General features: G+C 52.5%; 2 protein-coding genes across 2 annotated transcripts; both read right to left on the bottom strand.

Annotated features, from left to right (window-relative positions):
* Positions 1–3,260: 3,260 nt before the first annotated feature.
* On the bottom strand, positions 3,261–7,168 carry LOC112903577 (homeobox-leucine zipper protein ROC8-like). Its single transcript, XM_025972832.1, has 10 exons — positions 7,038–7,168; positions 6,803–6,920; positions 6,504–6,689; positions 5,932–6,405; positions 5,686–5,784; positions 5,359–5,580; positions 5,093–5,273; positions 4,733–4,995; positions 4,535–4,624; positions 3,261–4,452 (listed from the first exon to the last, which is right to left on the bottom strand). Exons 1-10 carry the CDS (start codon positions 7,133–7,135, stop codon positions 4,069–4,071), a joined length of 2,115 nt encoding a protein of 704 aa, XP_025828617.1. The 5' UTR covers positions 7,136–7,168; the 3' UTR covers positions 3,261–4,068.
* A 5,540-nt stretch (positions 7,169–12,708) lies between these two features.
* Positions 12,709–15,271, bottom strand: LOC112901445 (N-alpha-acetyltransferase 40). Its single transcript, XM_025970370.1, has 8 exons — positions 15,145–15,271; positions 14,497–14,599; positions 14,177–14,256; positions 13,743–14,072; positions 13,528–13,601; positions 13,385–13,427; positions 13,228–13,296; positions 12,709–13,040 (listed from the first exon to the last, which is right to left on the bottom strand). Exons 1-8 carry the CDS (start codon positions 15,211–15,213, stop codon positions 13,020–13,022), a joined length of 789 nt encoding a protein of 262 aa, XP_025826155.1. The 5' UTR covers positions 15,214–15,271; the 3' UTR covers positions 12,709–13,019.
* Between the last annotated feature and the right edge of the window lie 329 nt (positions 15,272–15,600).

Genomic DNA, 15,600 nt, shown 5'->3' with positions numbered 1-15,600 from the left:
ATCTCATATTAAAAATCTGACCATTGACTAAACTTAAAACATGTCGCAGCAGCATCAATATAATCGAGAGCTGCTCTGCTAGTAACGGCAAATGTGACTCCACAATTTATTTTGTGGTCCGTACTGAATACCTGCATGGCTGCATTCACCCCTGGCCCTCATAAACAAACTGCATTTCTCTGGAGCATGATGACAGAGACCTTGAAGGGGCAGCTGTAATGCGTGGCTTAAATTAATAACACTGGAGCCATTACGCAGAGGCCATAAATGCCTCAAATTGCGCATTAGTTCGCATAACCACCCTGGAATCTATGGAGCTGCCTCTGCCTGTTTCAAGTGATTTCACCTAATTTTTTGGCAGTTACAGTTGATTGGTTCATGGGCTGGATCTCAGCTTGCACCTTGTGTTCAATTGTTCATTCTTCTGTACTGATTGCTGTTATCATAAACTTCGCTGGCGGTTGTAGGTTGTTGGGTGTTATTGTTGGCACGCACGTCGATGACATGCATGTCTTGAAACGACAGCGACAAAAAGGTCTTCCTGAGGAATGAGGACAGGACAATCAGGTCACCCTCTGCCTTTCATAGCCGTGTTACACATGACATGATTCTTCTGAAAAATCAATGCATCGTTGAAGCAGTTTTTTCATTCCCCCCGAACCCAGAACAGAAGAACCAGGAAGTCTCCGGCAGCTCCGCGCCACTATCTCGGGAGCCCGCCGGCGTCTGGTCCTGTCGCTGACTTGCGTCGCCCGCGATCGCCTGAAAAGGGAAGGGAAATGGCCCGATCAAAGCTTGTGAAACGGGTAACCTACCTGAGCCCGCGATCCGACAGGGGCGCCTTTACCTTTTTCCGTGCTGAGATCTTGTCGACCTGCGAGGGAGATTCACCGGTCACCGTCGGATCGCTGTGCAGGCCGCGCGGAGCCGGCCTGCGACAGCCGCAGCGCCATCAACGCGGGCGCAGGACGTCCAGTGTGCTCTCTAAACCCTATCATGGAGTAATTAACCGAGGGCCAGGCCAGGCTGCATCCGCATGCCCTCCCTGCAAGATGTTGGCGACGCTCGCCGGCAGGCAGGCCCGGAGGCTGGGGAGGACGCGGGCGTCGTGCATGTGATGGAGTAGCTGACTAGCTCATCGGCCGCGCCGGCCGGTTGGCTGCCCTCCCCGCGTGGCCATGCCGATCTAGCTGGGGGAGTTAAGTGGCTCGCCTCGCATGGCTATTGGCCTGTGGATCACGGCTTACTAAATGCCTAATTGACTCTCAAGTGTACTGAGTAATGCGGTATCCAGCCGTGTCGAGTTCATCGGCCGGGACCAGCATGCGTGTACACTTCATTTCTTGGCTTGTTGCATGATCATTACTTGCAGATTGCGTTGGATGGGTCCAAACCAGCTAGCTTCCTGTCAGGGTAGCTGAAGGCCTGGATAATGGTCTTTCTTTTTTTTTCCCTCCCTCCTCCTTCTCTGCCCTTCGAAGAGGCAGGTTTAATCATGAGTTTTCAGCTGTCGCCGTCACTGTTTGTGTTTGGACATGCCATTACACTGCATGCAATGGCAGTGTGGCTGATTCAAAGGCCCCTGCATGTTATTTAAAGCTGGCTCCAATTTGAACAACCCCAAACCTTGGCAGAGCTCGGCTGCATGCAGCATGATTAAAAAAAAGAAAGAAAGAAGGATCAGAAAAATAAAAGATCCGAGCATTGTAAATAAATCAACTAGTCAAGCATGTCGTGTGCCACTGTCTGGTATCTACTACTCGTGTGGCATGGGACTTGCTACTTCCAGAGCTCTGAAAACTCTGACTGAATAAACGTCGCTTTCGCGTAATAAACTGCGTGCCACCTAGGCGGACGGACAGGCGCCCGTGCTTTGCACTGGCACTCCGTTTTCGTCCAACTGCTTCTGCAAATCGCGCCGCCACTCCCGCGCAGCATCATGCATGATCCATGCCCTCATTGGGGAACTACGAGTGATCTGCATCTTTGCGCAGACGACGATTCCGTTTCTGAATTCTAATACCAGATCGTTCCGTTCAGACTTCAGACCAGCAAAGACATTGGGCCCAGGCTGGACCGGGGCCGGGAACGTATTTGCGGGCTCACATCGAGCTCAGCCCAGACCCAGCCCAGGGCCATGCCATGTGTATTTTTTTTTTAATTTCACCACGGATTTCCGTAGTAGTAGCAGTAGTGTACGACAGTACGAGTCGCCGCCATGCACGGTGCCATTCAACAGCAGGAAGCCCGCGCCAAGCAGGCAACTCCGTTGCGCCCCATGTCAACGGGCCAACAGCACCTGTGGCACGGGCCTGGACCAGGGCAGGGGGGATGAGCGGAACACGCCGGGAACCAGAGGCGAGTGCCCGTCTCATCCCATCGCGTCCTGCGATCGAACGAGCACGACCCGGCCGATGGGGGAAAAAAACGCAGGCATTGAAGGCGGCGGGCTGGCCAACAACAATTCCAGCTCCCGAACGCCGAAAATATGGGATCGATGGTGACAAGTTAGGGCCTGCTGGATCGGCGCTGTTCGCACCAGCATGGCAAATTCATTGCGCCATTCAATACGGGGAGCGCCGCCGTGCGTGCTCACACATGCTCGCGGTCCGGGAGGCGCATGGCGGACGAGAGCTACGGCCTACGGCTCGCTCGCAGCCGCAGCCGCAGGAGAGGAGCTGCCTGGAGTGCGCGCACGGCCCAGCTCCATCGTCCTGGAATTCCAAGGAGACTCGTGATCTCTGATAGTTTTAATCAGAATTACCCGTGCGCGAAGATCACAGGAACAGTTGCTTTCGCATGGAAGGCATGGAATAGCAAGCTAGCCACGCGTGGATCCATGGCTGGAATTCCCGGGCGTGGGTGTGGGGAACGCTAGCTAGGGTTACGGGCTGGCTCTCCGCTCCTTCTCTAGCTGTAGCGTCGCTTAATTCTACCAGGGGAGTGGCAACTCATACAGTACTCCATGCAACCACCCGTATTAATAGGGAGCAATTGAAAGGGGGACGGGGGGAGGGGAGGCCATGGATGGATGGATGGATGGATGCAAAAACATATATGCATGCATCGCAATTGAATTCGGTGGCGTGGCGGCCCCTACTTATTACAGCCTGCGCCCAACAGGCAGCCTCTTAATGCCCGAGCCTGAACACCACGTAGTACGCCTTCATTTTGCATCGCATCGCGGACAGGTAATACATGAAGTGGGCTGAGGTGGACACCCGGCCCAGCCAGCAGGTGGCAAGAGTAACTACAACTGGTAGGAAGAAGAGTGGTAGCGCACATCACAAAAGCCTGTTCAGAAATCGACAAGCGGCTGCTGGCTCATACCGGCAAACATGACAGGTTCCACGAGCCAAACAAGCCATCAAATTGATGCAGCAGTGAGTGAAAGGGGGGAAGAACAAGAAGAAACAATCAGAGCACTGAATGGTAGTGATACTTCCCTTAGATTATACTAACTTTACTGAAAAAAGAGAGAAAGATTCAATGTTCATGAAGGCTTTAACACCAATAGACAGAAGTCAATACCCGAACCATTCATCATCCTCTGCTGCGGCTACAAACTAGAATAATGGGGGCGGTGCAAATGGATGGCAAAAAACTATGGAGGGATGAGGGGAGGGAAAGAGAGAAACAGAACAGCTGACGGCAGCAAGAGGAATGAGGCGAGCATGGTGCGTTCTTGACTCCTCCGTTTCATGCAAAGCCTCGAAAAGCAAGCAAGCTTCAAACCCTGTAACACAGAGAGACTGGACACCTAGAGGCATAGAGCAAGAGGAAAAGTTACCATGCATGCATGGGTGGCAGAGGGAGAAGGAGAGTTGAATCAATGATGGCAGGGCTGAGCAGCCCCGCCCCGGCTCCATGAATGGGCAGCAAGCAAGCATTGAAGCCCCCCAACCAACCAAGAGCGCAGCTCCTCCATCGCGAACCAAACGCCTTGAAGGAGAATTCACTCCTCGCAGCAGGCGGCCGGGGGTCGGGTGGGAGACCTACGCAGGCCAGGCCGGGCAGCAGGTGCAAGGGCAACGCATGCATGCACGCATCAACTCCGTGGATCCACCATCAATGGCTGGCACAATTCAAGGCCGCCTTAATTTGCTCCACCGTGGTGCTGATGAGGCTGTTGACCGTGGCCACCGACTCGGCGTTCAGCTTCGACGACGGCAGGCTGCTCACCAGGATCTGGAACGCCACCGTCACCAGCGACCCCGCCGGCGGGGACCCCAGCGGGCCGGCGCTCGACGACGACGACGGCGACGCGCCCGGCCGGCCGTCGGGCAGGATGGTGAAGCCCGACGGCAGGAGCGGGATCGCCGACGGGTCCTCGCCGCTCATCACCACGTTGGCCGCCGGGATGTCGATCGGCGCGTACACCACCAGCGACCCCGACGCGTCGGTGCAGCTCTCCTGCAGGATCAGCATGCTGTTCTGGCTCGCGTTCAGGCCCTACAAAACACACATGTACATTTCATCAGGACGTAAACACGTGCACGGCCTTTCCAAATAATTCTCAGAGATGCCTCCTTACTCGTAGCAAGGAGATGCAATTCCCAGGGTGCGAGCCGTTGGGGATGCGCGACACCTCCTGCACGGGGTTGCCGTGCGACAGCACGTCCCACTGCACGCATCATCATCGGTCAGGTCAATAATAAATTAAAATTAGGATTAAATTAGGGCACACGTACAGCACAGCTATAGCCTATGTGAAACGATCGGCACGGCGGACCTGAGAGCGCGTGTTCTCGTCGCAGATGAAGGCGAACACCCGGTCGCAGGGCACCGGCAGCCAGATGGACGTGGCGGCGCTGAGCACCACGCCGCTGGGCTGCCCCGGGTCCGTGCTGCGGTGCACCATCACGCGGACGCCCACGTCGTTGGGCCCCGACAGCGTCGTCCACCGATGCAGCTGCGACGCGCTCAGGCTCGCGCAGAAGCCGCTCACCATCCGCTGCGACAGCTTCATCATGCTCCGGTTCCCTTCCGGCGTCACTGCGAACAAAGCGGCGCGCGTGGGTTCCCTTCTTAATTTCTCTTAGCCGCCGGAAATTCTCATAGATACCACACCAACACGGCAACATCCGCTTACCTCCTGCGATGTCTCTGGGCGGCATCCCGGCAGTGGCGAGGCACGCGCAGCGCTCGCACGCCCTCTGCAGCGCGGCGAGCCACCGGTGCGCCCCGAACGCGGCGCCGCTCAGGATGAGGTCGCGGTAGAGGAGGTGGATGGGGACCCTGTCCTCGACCTCCATGTGCTCCACCCATGTCACCTGCATCCGCTCGCCAAGATTACGTATGCGCGGTGGCAACAACCAACGCACATGGCGAACACGATGTGTCCGGCGGGATGCTCACCTTGGAGTAGCCGTTGGCCATATCGGCGATGAGGCAGCCCGAGGGGAGGCGGCACGAGCGCGGCGGCTGCGGCGGCGCGCCGAACCGGGCGTCGCGCGGCTGCAGGTCCACTGACACGTCGGCGACCGCCCACAGCCCGTGCTCGATCTGCCGGCAGTAGCGGAGGAAGCACAGCTCGCGCGTCGGGACGACCGGCGACATCACGTGCAGCTCCTCGTACATCTGCACATACACGCAGAGGAATGAGGAATCAGTCGTGAGATCACAAGCGGACGCGACGTGCAGCGGACGCAACGCGAGCACGAACGATCGATCGAGCTGCCCTACCAGAACCAGCGACTCGCTCCGCCCGGCCATGCCGTTCACGAGGACGTCGATCGTACGGGCGTTGGACACGATGGCGGGGAAGAACTCCATCCACTTGCTCTGCGAAAGGAAACACACAGTGACAGTGTGCACGTCACGCTTACGATCGATGCGGTAGGTGAAGAACGCACAATAATAACAAAGATAATAAAAGTAGTAGCAGCACTGTCACGTAACGGCTAGAAAGTTACACCGGAAAAAACTTACCGAGTCCATGAACATGTCGACGAGGCCGACGGCGCTCATGAAGACGAGGCCCGAGTCGCGGGACCCCTCGACGTGCACGTCGGGGCCGCGGAACGAGCTCCCGGGCTTGGAGAATATGCTGTCGTACGTGTCGACGTTGAGCACCTCGCGCCCGTCGGGGCCGCCGGTCCGGGCCCAGAGCTGCTCGCCGGCTTGCGCCATCCTGATGAGCTCGTCCATGGCGCGCGTCGCCATCTCGGCCATCATGGGCCGCTCCATCTCGGACACCGCCGTCGGGAGGTGGAACGCCGGGTGGTGGTACCCCGAGGAGCCGCCGCTGAGGAGGTCCAGGTCCAGCGACGGCCCCAGCGCCGGGCTGCCCAGCCCGCCGACGGACAGGTCCAGCGACGACGACATGGACAGCGGCTGCACCGGCGGCAGCTGCGTGAAGGGCCGCCCCAGGTACTTGGACGTCAGGCTCGACACCCGGTCAAGCTGCAACGTGAAACGCCGTGTGAGGCAGACGAGAATGCAATGTGGGGTGAAATGAATCAAGACGAGCAATGGAGAATAATAATGCGGGTGGGGCTTGCCTCCTCCTTGAGGCGCGCGTTCTCCATGCGCAGCTTCTGCTCGTCGAAGTAGTCGTCCGCGACGGGCGGGCCGCCGCAGGTGGGGCAGATGACGTTGCGGAGCGCCTCGCGCATGGCGATGTTCTCGCACCGGATCTTGTCGTTCTCGGCGCGGAGGAAGCAGTTGTCCTGCCGCTCGTGCTGCGCCTGCGAACCCGGCCAAACCATCGACACCCCAAATAAATGGCCGTTGCGTCTCGAACAGGAGAATGAACGACCAACTGATGATCAGAAAAACATTAACAGTAGGGCGGGGGTACCTTCATCTGCGTCCGGCGATTCTGGAACCAGAACTTGATCTGCCGGGGCTCCAGCCCCAGCTCCCTGCTCAGCTGCATCCGCTGGTTCTCGTCCGGGTGCGGGCACTCCTTGAACATCCTGCGCGCACCAGGAGGCGACCGCCATTTGAGCAAAGAAAGAATCCAGCACATAAAACGAACGAACAACCACAACGAGATGAGGAAGGGAAGGGGGAAATCGGCAGTGGGCACGTACGCCTCGAGCTGCTGAATCTGGCGCGGGGTGTGGCGGTGGTATCTCTTCTTCCGGTGCTGGCCGTCGGAGCCGTCCATGACGTCGTCGCCGAAGTCCATCGCGTCGCGGCGCGCGCACGCCTCGCCCTCGCCCTGGCCTCGGACGGCGGCTTGCTTCGAGCGCAATCCGGGGAGGGGACTGCTCGGACTCGGCTCGGCTAGTCGACTACTAGTACCACGAGGGGGTGGGGGGGGGGGGGTAGCTATAGCTTCGACTCCTAGGCGCTATATAGCCTCGCTCCTATGCAAGAAATAGTGGCGCAGCAGCGGGGGTACGAGCAGTAATCCCGCTGGTCCTCACGAAGCAGCGCACTACAGCTCAGGAGGGGGGAGGCGCCTCGCTCGCTCGCCAGGAAGAAGAAAGAGAAACGGGCGCACCTATGTTATATCGATCGACGATCGATCAGGCCTCCGCTTGTTCCTCCTGGGCCGGCGCCATTAATTCCCTTCCACCCTTAACTCCCTCGCCTTCCCCCCCTCTCTCTCTTCTCTCTCTCTGACGGGAGTGGACTGAGGCAGACAACAGGGAGCGGTGTATGAGCGGAGACCTCGCTCTCGCTCCCTGCTGCCTGGGTTGGCGTCGCTGCTCTCGCGCGTGGAAGGGGGGGAGAGGAGGGGAGTGATCAGCGGGGGCGACGACGAGGCCGGGGAGGAAAGAGGAGAGAACGGTAGGCGGGGCGGAGTAATAACCGAATTAAGAGCCGGAGGAGTATTTAAAAGGGCCCCACCCGCTCGGTTCGAGGCCGGCCCTACTGTTGCTTTCTTGGGTTTGGGTGGGAACAGCTGGAGCCATTTAAGGCCCAAACGGGTCGGGCCTGTTGACTTTTCTCGCCCACGCCCACCCGCAAGTACGCTTCCACCTCTCTTCTACTGTTCGCCCATGGCGCTTCACAGTATCTTTTGTGTTGGCTATGCTGCAAAACTGGCTGTCTTGCGTTCATACATGCAGCGCCAGGATCGTGTGTGGCTGGGAAGGGCTATCCTGCTGGAAAAGATTTGGCATCAAATAAACTCCAAGACATAATGAGAGAAGAATTTGCATATTTCTCTAATTAATTTGCCGGTATCAGAAGGTATTAATTGCTCACATCAGATTTTGATTTTGAGTGAGGCAGTAGTTGTCAGATTTTCCTTCCTCGCTTCTAAGGCAAGTGCAGTTAATTTCTTTTCAAGAGAGCACTCGGAGAAAAACGTTTGAAATGCAGCATAATAGTATGTTTGAAGCTTTAACATTCCTGCGGCCATGAGACTACTTCTACAATGAAGCAATAGAGGGACTATTCAAGAAATTATCCCAGGAAAAGTGAGATGAACTTATACTACTAGATAATAAAGCCCCAAGACATCAGAATGCTACCATGATTGTCCATTACAACTTCTGATGTGTGATCCTGTGACCAAACGATATCCAATAATAACCGTGCTGGAATGTCTGTAGATTTCACCTGGATCATCTGAAATTATTAGTGGTAGCAGTCTTATAAATGACCCAAAATATTTCATTTTAGCAACATCTGTTTCATTTTCTTGCCCGGGCGCACCTTGCCTTGGGCAGGTCCCAAACAGGCCGGATCCTGAACCCGGATGTGACACCGCTGCAACCCGGCCTGGAAAGGGACGAAGCAGCATTAAATCGTTGGTGGATTCCCAAATGTGATAATGGTATCGGGATCCAAAACCAAAAGATCAAACTCAAGACTTCCTTCTACGGGGTTGGGCCGGGTTGGATCCATCCAAGGGCAGACCAAGCGAGCCGGCATGTTGGCACTTCCATGGCCTCACACCCCATTTGGTGCACGCGCGTGTGTGCATGGGCATGGCAGACCAGCTCAGGGTCCAAACTTGGGTGCACCAACCCATGCAAAAATTCAGGTGCCTCCAAGGCCTAAGATTCTAAGGTCTCGGCCGTAGATCAGTTTAAAAAATGCCGCAAAAGTTTGAACTCTGGTCGCCTGACCATATTTTTTGGAAGTTTGCTTCCTAAGCCAGAGCACTTTGCTTCTTGCTTTGCTCCCCGTGGGGAGGCGTGCCGGGTTGACGACTCTTCCAGTGGTAGTAGAATCACACGCACCCTTTTTTATGACCCCTAGAAGTGACACTGAAACATCAGAGCCGAAGGCCGATGTGTTGCGCATTGACTTTGAACGGGTATAAATAAATAGGGGGACGTACGGCGTGACAAGCTCCACTGACTTGATTCGAAAAAATGAAAAGGAGTAATCATATGCATTGATAGGAGAAGCATGCGGGTAAATTCGTGGTATTCAAGTGCTTGGGTGTCCTTTTCAAGTTTTCATTTCCGGAGGTTCATGAATTGATAGATGGAAGCCCAGGATGGATCGAGTTCCCTTAATTGTTCTGCTGGCCTTTGGTGGGAGAAAGCTCACTTTTACCAGAAAGAGGATTGTCCTGGAAAAGTTCAGTCCGGGGGAAGTTTAATACTACTGGTGATACTCCATTACTCCTCGTCCCCGGCCTCCAAATGCTTTTTGTAAATTTGTAAATTATTCCATTTTTATAATCGTGCACGTTAAGCAAATTCCACTCGTAAAGAGCAGATGTACCATCTGGCACTTGAATAATCAAGAATTCTGTTGTTGCTGTTGCTTTTTACGAGAAGTATCTAGTGGTCTATGGCTTGCTTGGTCATTAGCTTAGTAAGTGTTGACAGTGGAATAAAAAAAAGGGTGCTGGTTTATTCTTTGATATATTTGCCAGTTCAATCCTCTACAGCCTTTTTTCTGTAGACAGTTTTTCATTTAGAGGACGCCACGCTGCATGTACGAGTATTAAAAACTTCTGAAGAGAGGTCAGCTCCGGTACGCAGGGAGAGCAAGTGCGAGGGGATGCCAGGCCAGGAGGGGGGAAAAAACGGAGTTGCTGGTGAGGAAGATACTCCACATTGAATAGCTATTTCTGGTTTCCATTTACTCCAATTCATGGCCCCTCTTAAATGTTCTTGCTCTCGCATCCTGTGCATGTCGATTGAATTCATTTGGCCGAGTTCTTGGTGGATGTATGTATTTATCGCGAATCCTATCTTTGATGCAATCTTACATGACAAAAGTCCTTGATTGTTTTTTTTATAAAATGATTTTCAATCTATGCGAATCCCTTCACATTTCTCTCATCCATCAGCATTTCCCCGCGTGCTATCCAGCTGCAAATGTTTTGTTGGCTCAACAAAGCGGAGACGCGTTGGTGCGTCGAGGCTCAATGATTTTTTTTTCCTTGTCCACAACCACGCAGCCTACACAGCACAGGTGGTCGTGAGATGAGATCGCGGCCAAAGACCAGCACCCCAAGGACGTCTACGGCTGATTGCTTTATGGTTCGCCTCGTTGTTTCCACTGATTTCCAGGGCTCCTCCCCAGACAGTACCCCAGGAACCCAAACCGCAAGGCATAAATAAATGATGAAACCCATCGATTGGCTTGTCCTCGCCGGTGGTACGCGCCAACGCGTCCGCCTCCGCCTCGCCGTCGCCCCCGCCCACAGGCGCCAGCGAGGCCGCGCACGGCCGGCGCGCCCTGCCTGAGGGCAGGTGCCGGACAGCCGCCGGGGTGGGTGCCGTAGCCCGTAGGCGGTGGAAAATTTTGTGGACGGGGCGCGGGAGTACAGGGCCGGCCACCTCCGTGGCCGTGCAGCGCGTGCTCGGCTCCGATCGGACGGCTGCCGTCGTTCGCGTATCCGGCGTGGAGCGGAGGCCGGAGAGGGAGAGGGAGAGGGAGAGGGACATTGGCACGCGCTGCCGCTGCGTCTGCACGAGCGGGCACTGCTGCGGCACGGTGGTGTGGACTGTGCTGGAGTGTTGACCCGTCAGGTGGGACGGACGACGGGCCCATGCCTCTGCCGTCCATCCCGTTGACCCCATATGGGGCCGGCGGTCGAGTGGACGGGCCTGAGTTGCATGCGCGTGCAGACAGGGCCGGAGCATCATTATTGGTGGAGATAAGATTTTGGGCTTCCTTTTGGAAGGAGAATAGTATTGGGCCTCTTCTCTACGTTGGGCTTATTTAATAACTTTTTGAAAAAAAAGAGAGGAAATGCACTAGTTCTTCGTGAGGTCGAAGACAACTGGTGGCATTTTCCGAAGGACAACGGATTGATTGTAAATGCGGAGTATAGTGTGTGCTAGCTAGCCTTCGCATCTCCACGTTCGCGGTGCAAGATGCCAGCAATAGCTCTGCTTTGAAAACCCAGATAAGATAGAAAGGATAGACCAACACTCATCTGCAGCGCTTGTTCACGTTCCTTCTTGGGATCTTTTTGTTTGGATGCTCTAAACAGCCGCAGCTTTTGCATTAGCGCGTCCACAGGATCGCTGGGAGAAAAGATGAATCAGACCAGAGATAGCGTCTTCTACCTCTTCGTTCTGGCGCTCGCCTTGGCGAGGTTTCACAAGTGCGTGCCATGGTTGAGCTCGTCGTCATCCTCAGATTCGTATGAGAGGAAAGTAAGCCACAGCACAGCTTGGACGTATGCACAACAACCGTGCAATGGCCATGCTAGCCACAACGTGTTTCCTCTCTGAGGCCTTTTATTTGGGTTCCTTGCTCAGTTGGCAATTTCAGTCTGGATTATACACTACCACGTCATCAGGCGTTACGGCTTTTCTGCCGCGCGGCGCCACTGTCAGTGTCAAGTGTCAACCACCCCATGCGAGATCAGGCTGCCTGCGTGCTCGTGCTATACATTTGCATCCCCAGATGATTCTGACTTTCCAAGTTCTTGGCACCTATAAACATGTGCTGCCATCAGATCATCAGACATCAGGATATGACAGTGAGCTAGGTATCTGTGAGACAAACTGTCGACTGCGAGATGACGCAGGAGGGCGCGAGCAACACGAAGACCCTGCGCATAATCCTCCGGTGCACCTTCGCCGGCGGCTTCACGGGCGAGCAGCTCAGGTACCCCTGCAAGCTGAGGCGGCGCATCTGCGCCAGGTGCGGTATGCACCGCGGCGAGCACAACAGGCCCTACGCGGGCGTCAGGGACGACCTCCTGCCGCCGCGCAAGCGCTCCGCGTTCAGGAGGCTGGGAGAGTTCCAGCTGCTCGGCCTCAGCGGCGGCGAGGAGGAGGAGGAGGAGGAGGAGGGGCAGGTGCTTTTGACCGGCAGCGCGATCACCAAGGGGAAGAGGGGCCCCAGGAGAAAGCGCGCGGACCTGCTGTGCTGTGATCTCTCGAGTTTGAACGAGTAGTATACTGCTATTGTGTTTTGCACTTGTGCTTTCCAGTGTTGCTAGTTGTATTGTTAACCATCGGAGAGAGAAGTTTCTCTTGATGCTGCTAGCTACTGGTCTGTTCATTATCTAGAAATAAAAATACTGCTCTGTTATATCTAATCTGCTTTCACTTTACTTATGTTTTGACCTCTCCTAACCCTTTCAGAAAATTGGAAAACATTGCCACAAATCCACCAAGTTTGCACGGCAACCTAACGCAACACAGCATCAAGTGTTGCCGAATGCCTTACAAAACGAGCGGCCAAGCACCAGCATTTTCATATCGGGAGTATGTATGAACCCAAAGAGAGAAATTTTAGAGGACAAGAGAAAAATGTAGAATATACTAATATAGTAATATTAAACCACCCAATACGACGATGGCCATGTTTGGAGCACATATAAATGGAATTTTTTTATAAGAAAAATGATATACTCACACCTCAAATGTAATTTTAGTGTATATATTCATCGTAACTATTACAAGCTTACAGCAAGTTGAGCAGAGTTGTTAACTGCTAAGCATCCAGCGGGACACAATTCACTAATAAGAAGAAGATACCGACAGATAGGATGAAAATTGTGAACTCAGCCAAGCGTGTCACACTGTGAATTTTAATTGCAGTAACAGGGCTGCATGACAATATGTCATGTAAACTTGTGGTTTAAGATCATGCTATGGGGACTCATCATGCCCATCCTGAGAATTTTGACTTCAGAGTTCTTTGTCGCCATCCTGAAAACGTTTGCCGAAATGAAGATCATCAGTGCTAGAGAGAACACTACCACCACATTATACTTTTGTGAATTACATATATTAGAGCAGATACGAGTACAGCCAGTTAATGTAGTGCAAACTAGTGGTGAATAAGTTTGTCAGATTTGGCAAATCTTATGCCATATGTAATGAGTATGCTGCGTACCTCTAATTTAGACTTAGCTTCAGAGTCAAATGTCTTGCACAATATCTCATAGCTTTTTTCAAGTCCTATCTGTGAAAATGAAGAGATCCATGTAACCATGATAAGAGTCGCAATTTTTTTATGGTTATAAGAAAAACAGGTAAAGTGGTACTCATACCTGAGGATCCACTTGTGATGGTGAGGTACTAGATATTACATATCTGGATGAGAGAAAGAATTAGACTAAAAGAGAAGTGGTGCCCATAAGATTAGGCAACCGGAAGGTACAAATACAACTTAATGTACAGTATATAAGCTTACCTCAACTTAGTATAGAAAGCCATAGCTTGAGTATTAGCTTTCTGAACTGTTAGCATCACAGCTCCCATTTGGTTCTGCATACATGTGGTGGAATGTCAGGAGTCAGGACAGCTGAACTAAAACATGCAACTGACAATGAAAAAGTTTGGTGTCATGAAATAATATTCAGAGTATTGGATTAAGAAATAGCTAGGACTACGAATAGACCATATTACCTTGCAAGCTATCTGTTCAATTAACTGCATCATAAACTTTCCCAGGCCCTTACCCTGGGCAGAAGGCTCCATCTGTAGCTCATACACATAAACAACAGGCAGCTCCTCTTCCAAAACAAACCTATAGTGTACAAAACCAACCAAGCAACCTTCATTACATGGTGCGTGGTTATGTTCCACCCCTGCATCTTGATTCATGGAACATTCGGTAGTGAACCCATTTAAATATTGCTTGATAAAGATATATCGCGCTTCTGGGGCCACCATTTCCTGGCGCTTAATTTTCTCTTCTGAAGACCATTCTGCTCCATAGGGTTCCTCCATGTTAACCTAAATTTATTTGCTAGAATTACATCCAGAGTAGGAACATGTAAAAGCAAAATTGCAAAATGCTGCGCTAAGAACAGAATACAATGAAAGTAAATGCATATAACCTTTAGAAGATTTTGGATGTACTTCCTCATTGGTAGTGTAAGTTTATCCCCACGTCCAGACTCCAAGTAGACTGAAAGACCTATAGATCAGGATAGATCCAGGAAAGTGAGCTTGATATCTCGGCCCCAGAACAACAGAGCATAACTGACTGAAAAGCAATGAGCAGTGTGCTGAATTAGAACTGCAATGGACAAATTTTGCATTCAATTTTGTTTTGCTGACTACCTGAAACACGTAGGTGTTCTGAGTCATACCGTGACATTGGTACCTCTACAGTTCCAAAATTATTTTATTATAGTAAAAAAAACAATGTAATTACCCTTTATTTGAAATTTATGAAAGGCAGGGAATTGCTCTAGATGGTCCTTCACAGCTATAGCTTTCCTTATAAGTTCATTGAATGCCTTCTTCCTCTCCAATACCTAGCCAAGAGCATAGAATTACCCGCGTGAGCCCCAAAATACCTATACATCTAGTAGTTCTCTTCAAAAGCAGATTATGACACCAAGCATCATCAAGTGCTTATTGTGCTGTCAGTGCGAAGAAACAACACTGAAAGATGAATGTCGCGACACACAAGTTCAGCAGGACAACACCATAGTTAATTGGTGCGTTAGAAGTTGATCCTACAGCACATCCATCCCACATAGTGACTAATTGATCTCATGCAGCAAATATATCCTGCGTAGGAATCCAGACAATTTCCAGATTTCTCGGGCTTTATCTAACATTGGGTGTGGAGTCTAGCACCCCGATAAAATCTGGCAAGGCCCCTTGGTATAACGTAACAAATAAAGTTTAGGAACATACACCAAATTTTCACTATTAGATTGCCCGTGCCCATAGCAAGCGCAACTATGCATCAATGGGGAATAGGAACAGACAATCGAATAGGCAGGGAAAAGGAGCTGAGTGATTGCAGCCCGACTAATGAGAGGAGGAGTTGGGGGAGAGAAAAGAGATGAACCTCCTTTCTACTTGGCCTCCTCCCCGCTCCGCTGCTGATCCGGGGCCTCTTCTTCTCCGCCGTCGCCATTACCGTTTGCGAAGGCGACGCGGACGGGAAAGGACGACACGGAAGAGGGGAGGAAACGGCTGGGCCTTTTTCTGTGAAATCTCTTCTTCGTAGTGGGCCTGTACAAAGGAAAAGGCTGGCCTCTTGGGGCCTTTCAGCCTAGTTCTGTGAAATTTTCTTTGTAATGGGCCTTTACAACGGGCCGTTCCGAAATTTGCTGTCCAGTTCGGGAGTTTTTTTTTAAAAGGGGATAAAAAAATCAAAATTCGAAAAAGGGATCCGGATGGGAGAAATTAGGAGAATGGGTACCTCCCACCCTTTGAACGGGCGGGAAACGTGGGGCCGGGGATCTCTTCACGAATAAAAAATTTCCCTTTCATAAATTAGGAGAATGGGTACTTCCCACCC

Source organism: Panicum hallii, chromosome 1 (assembly GCF_002211085.1).
Source record: "Panicum hallii strain FIL2 chromosome 1, PHallii_v3.1, whole genome shotgun sequence".
Classification (NCBI taxonomy): domain Eukaryota; kingdom Viridiplantae; phylum Streptophyta; class Magnoliopsida; order Poales; family Poaceae; genus Panicum; species Panicum hallii.
Note: the sequence above shows the minus strand (reverse complement) of the source record. Positions and strands in the feature narration are given on the sequence as shown.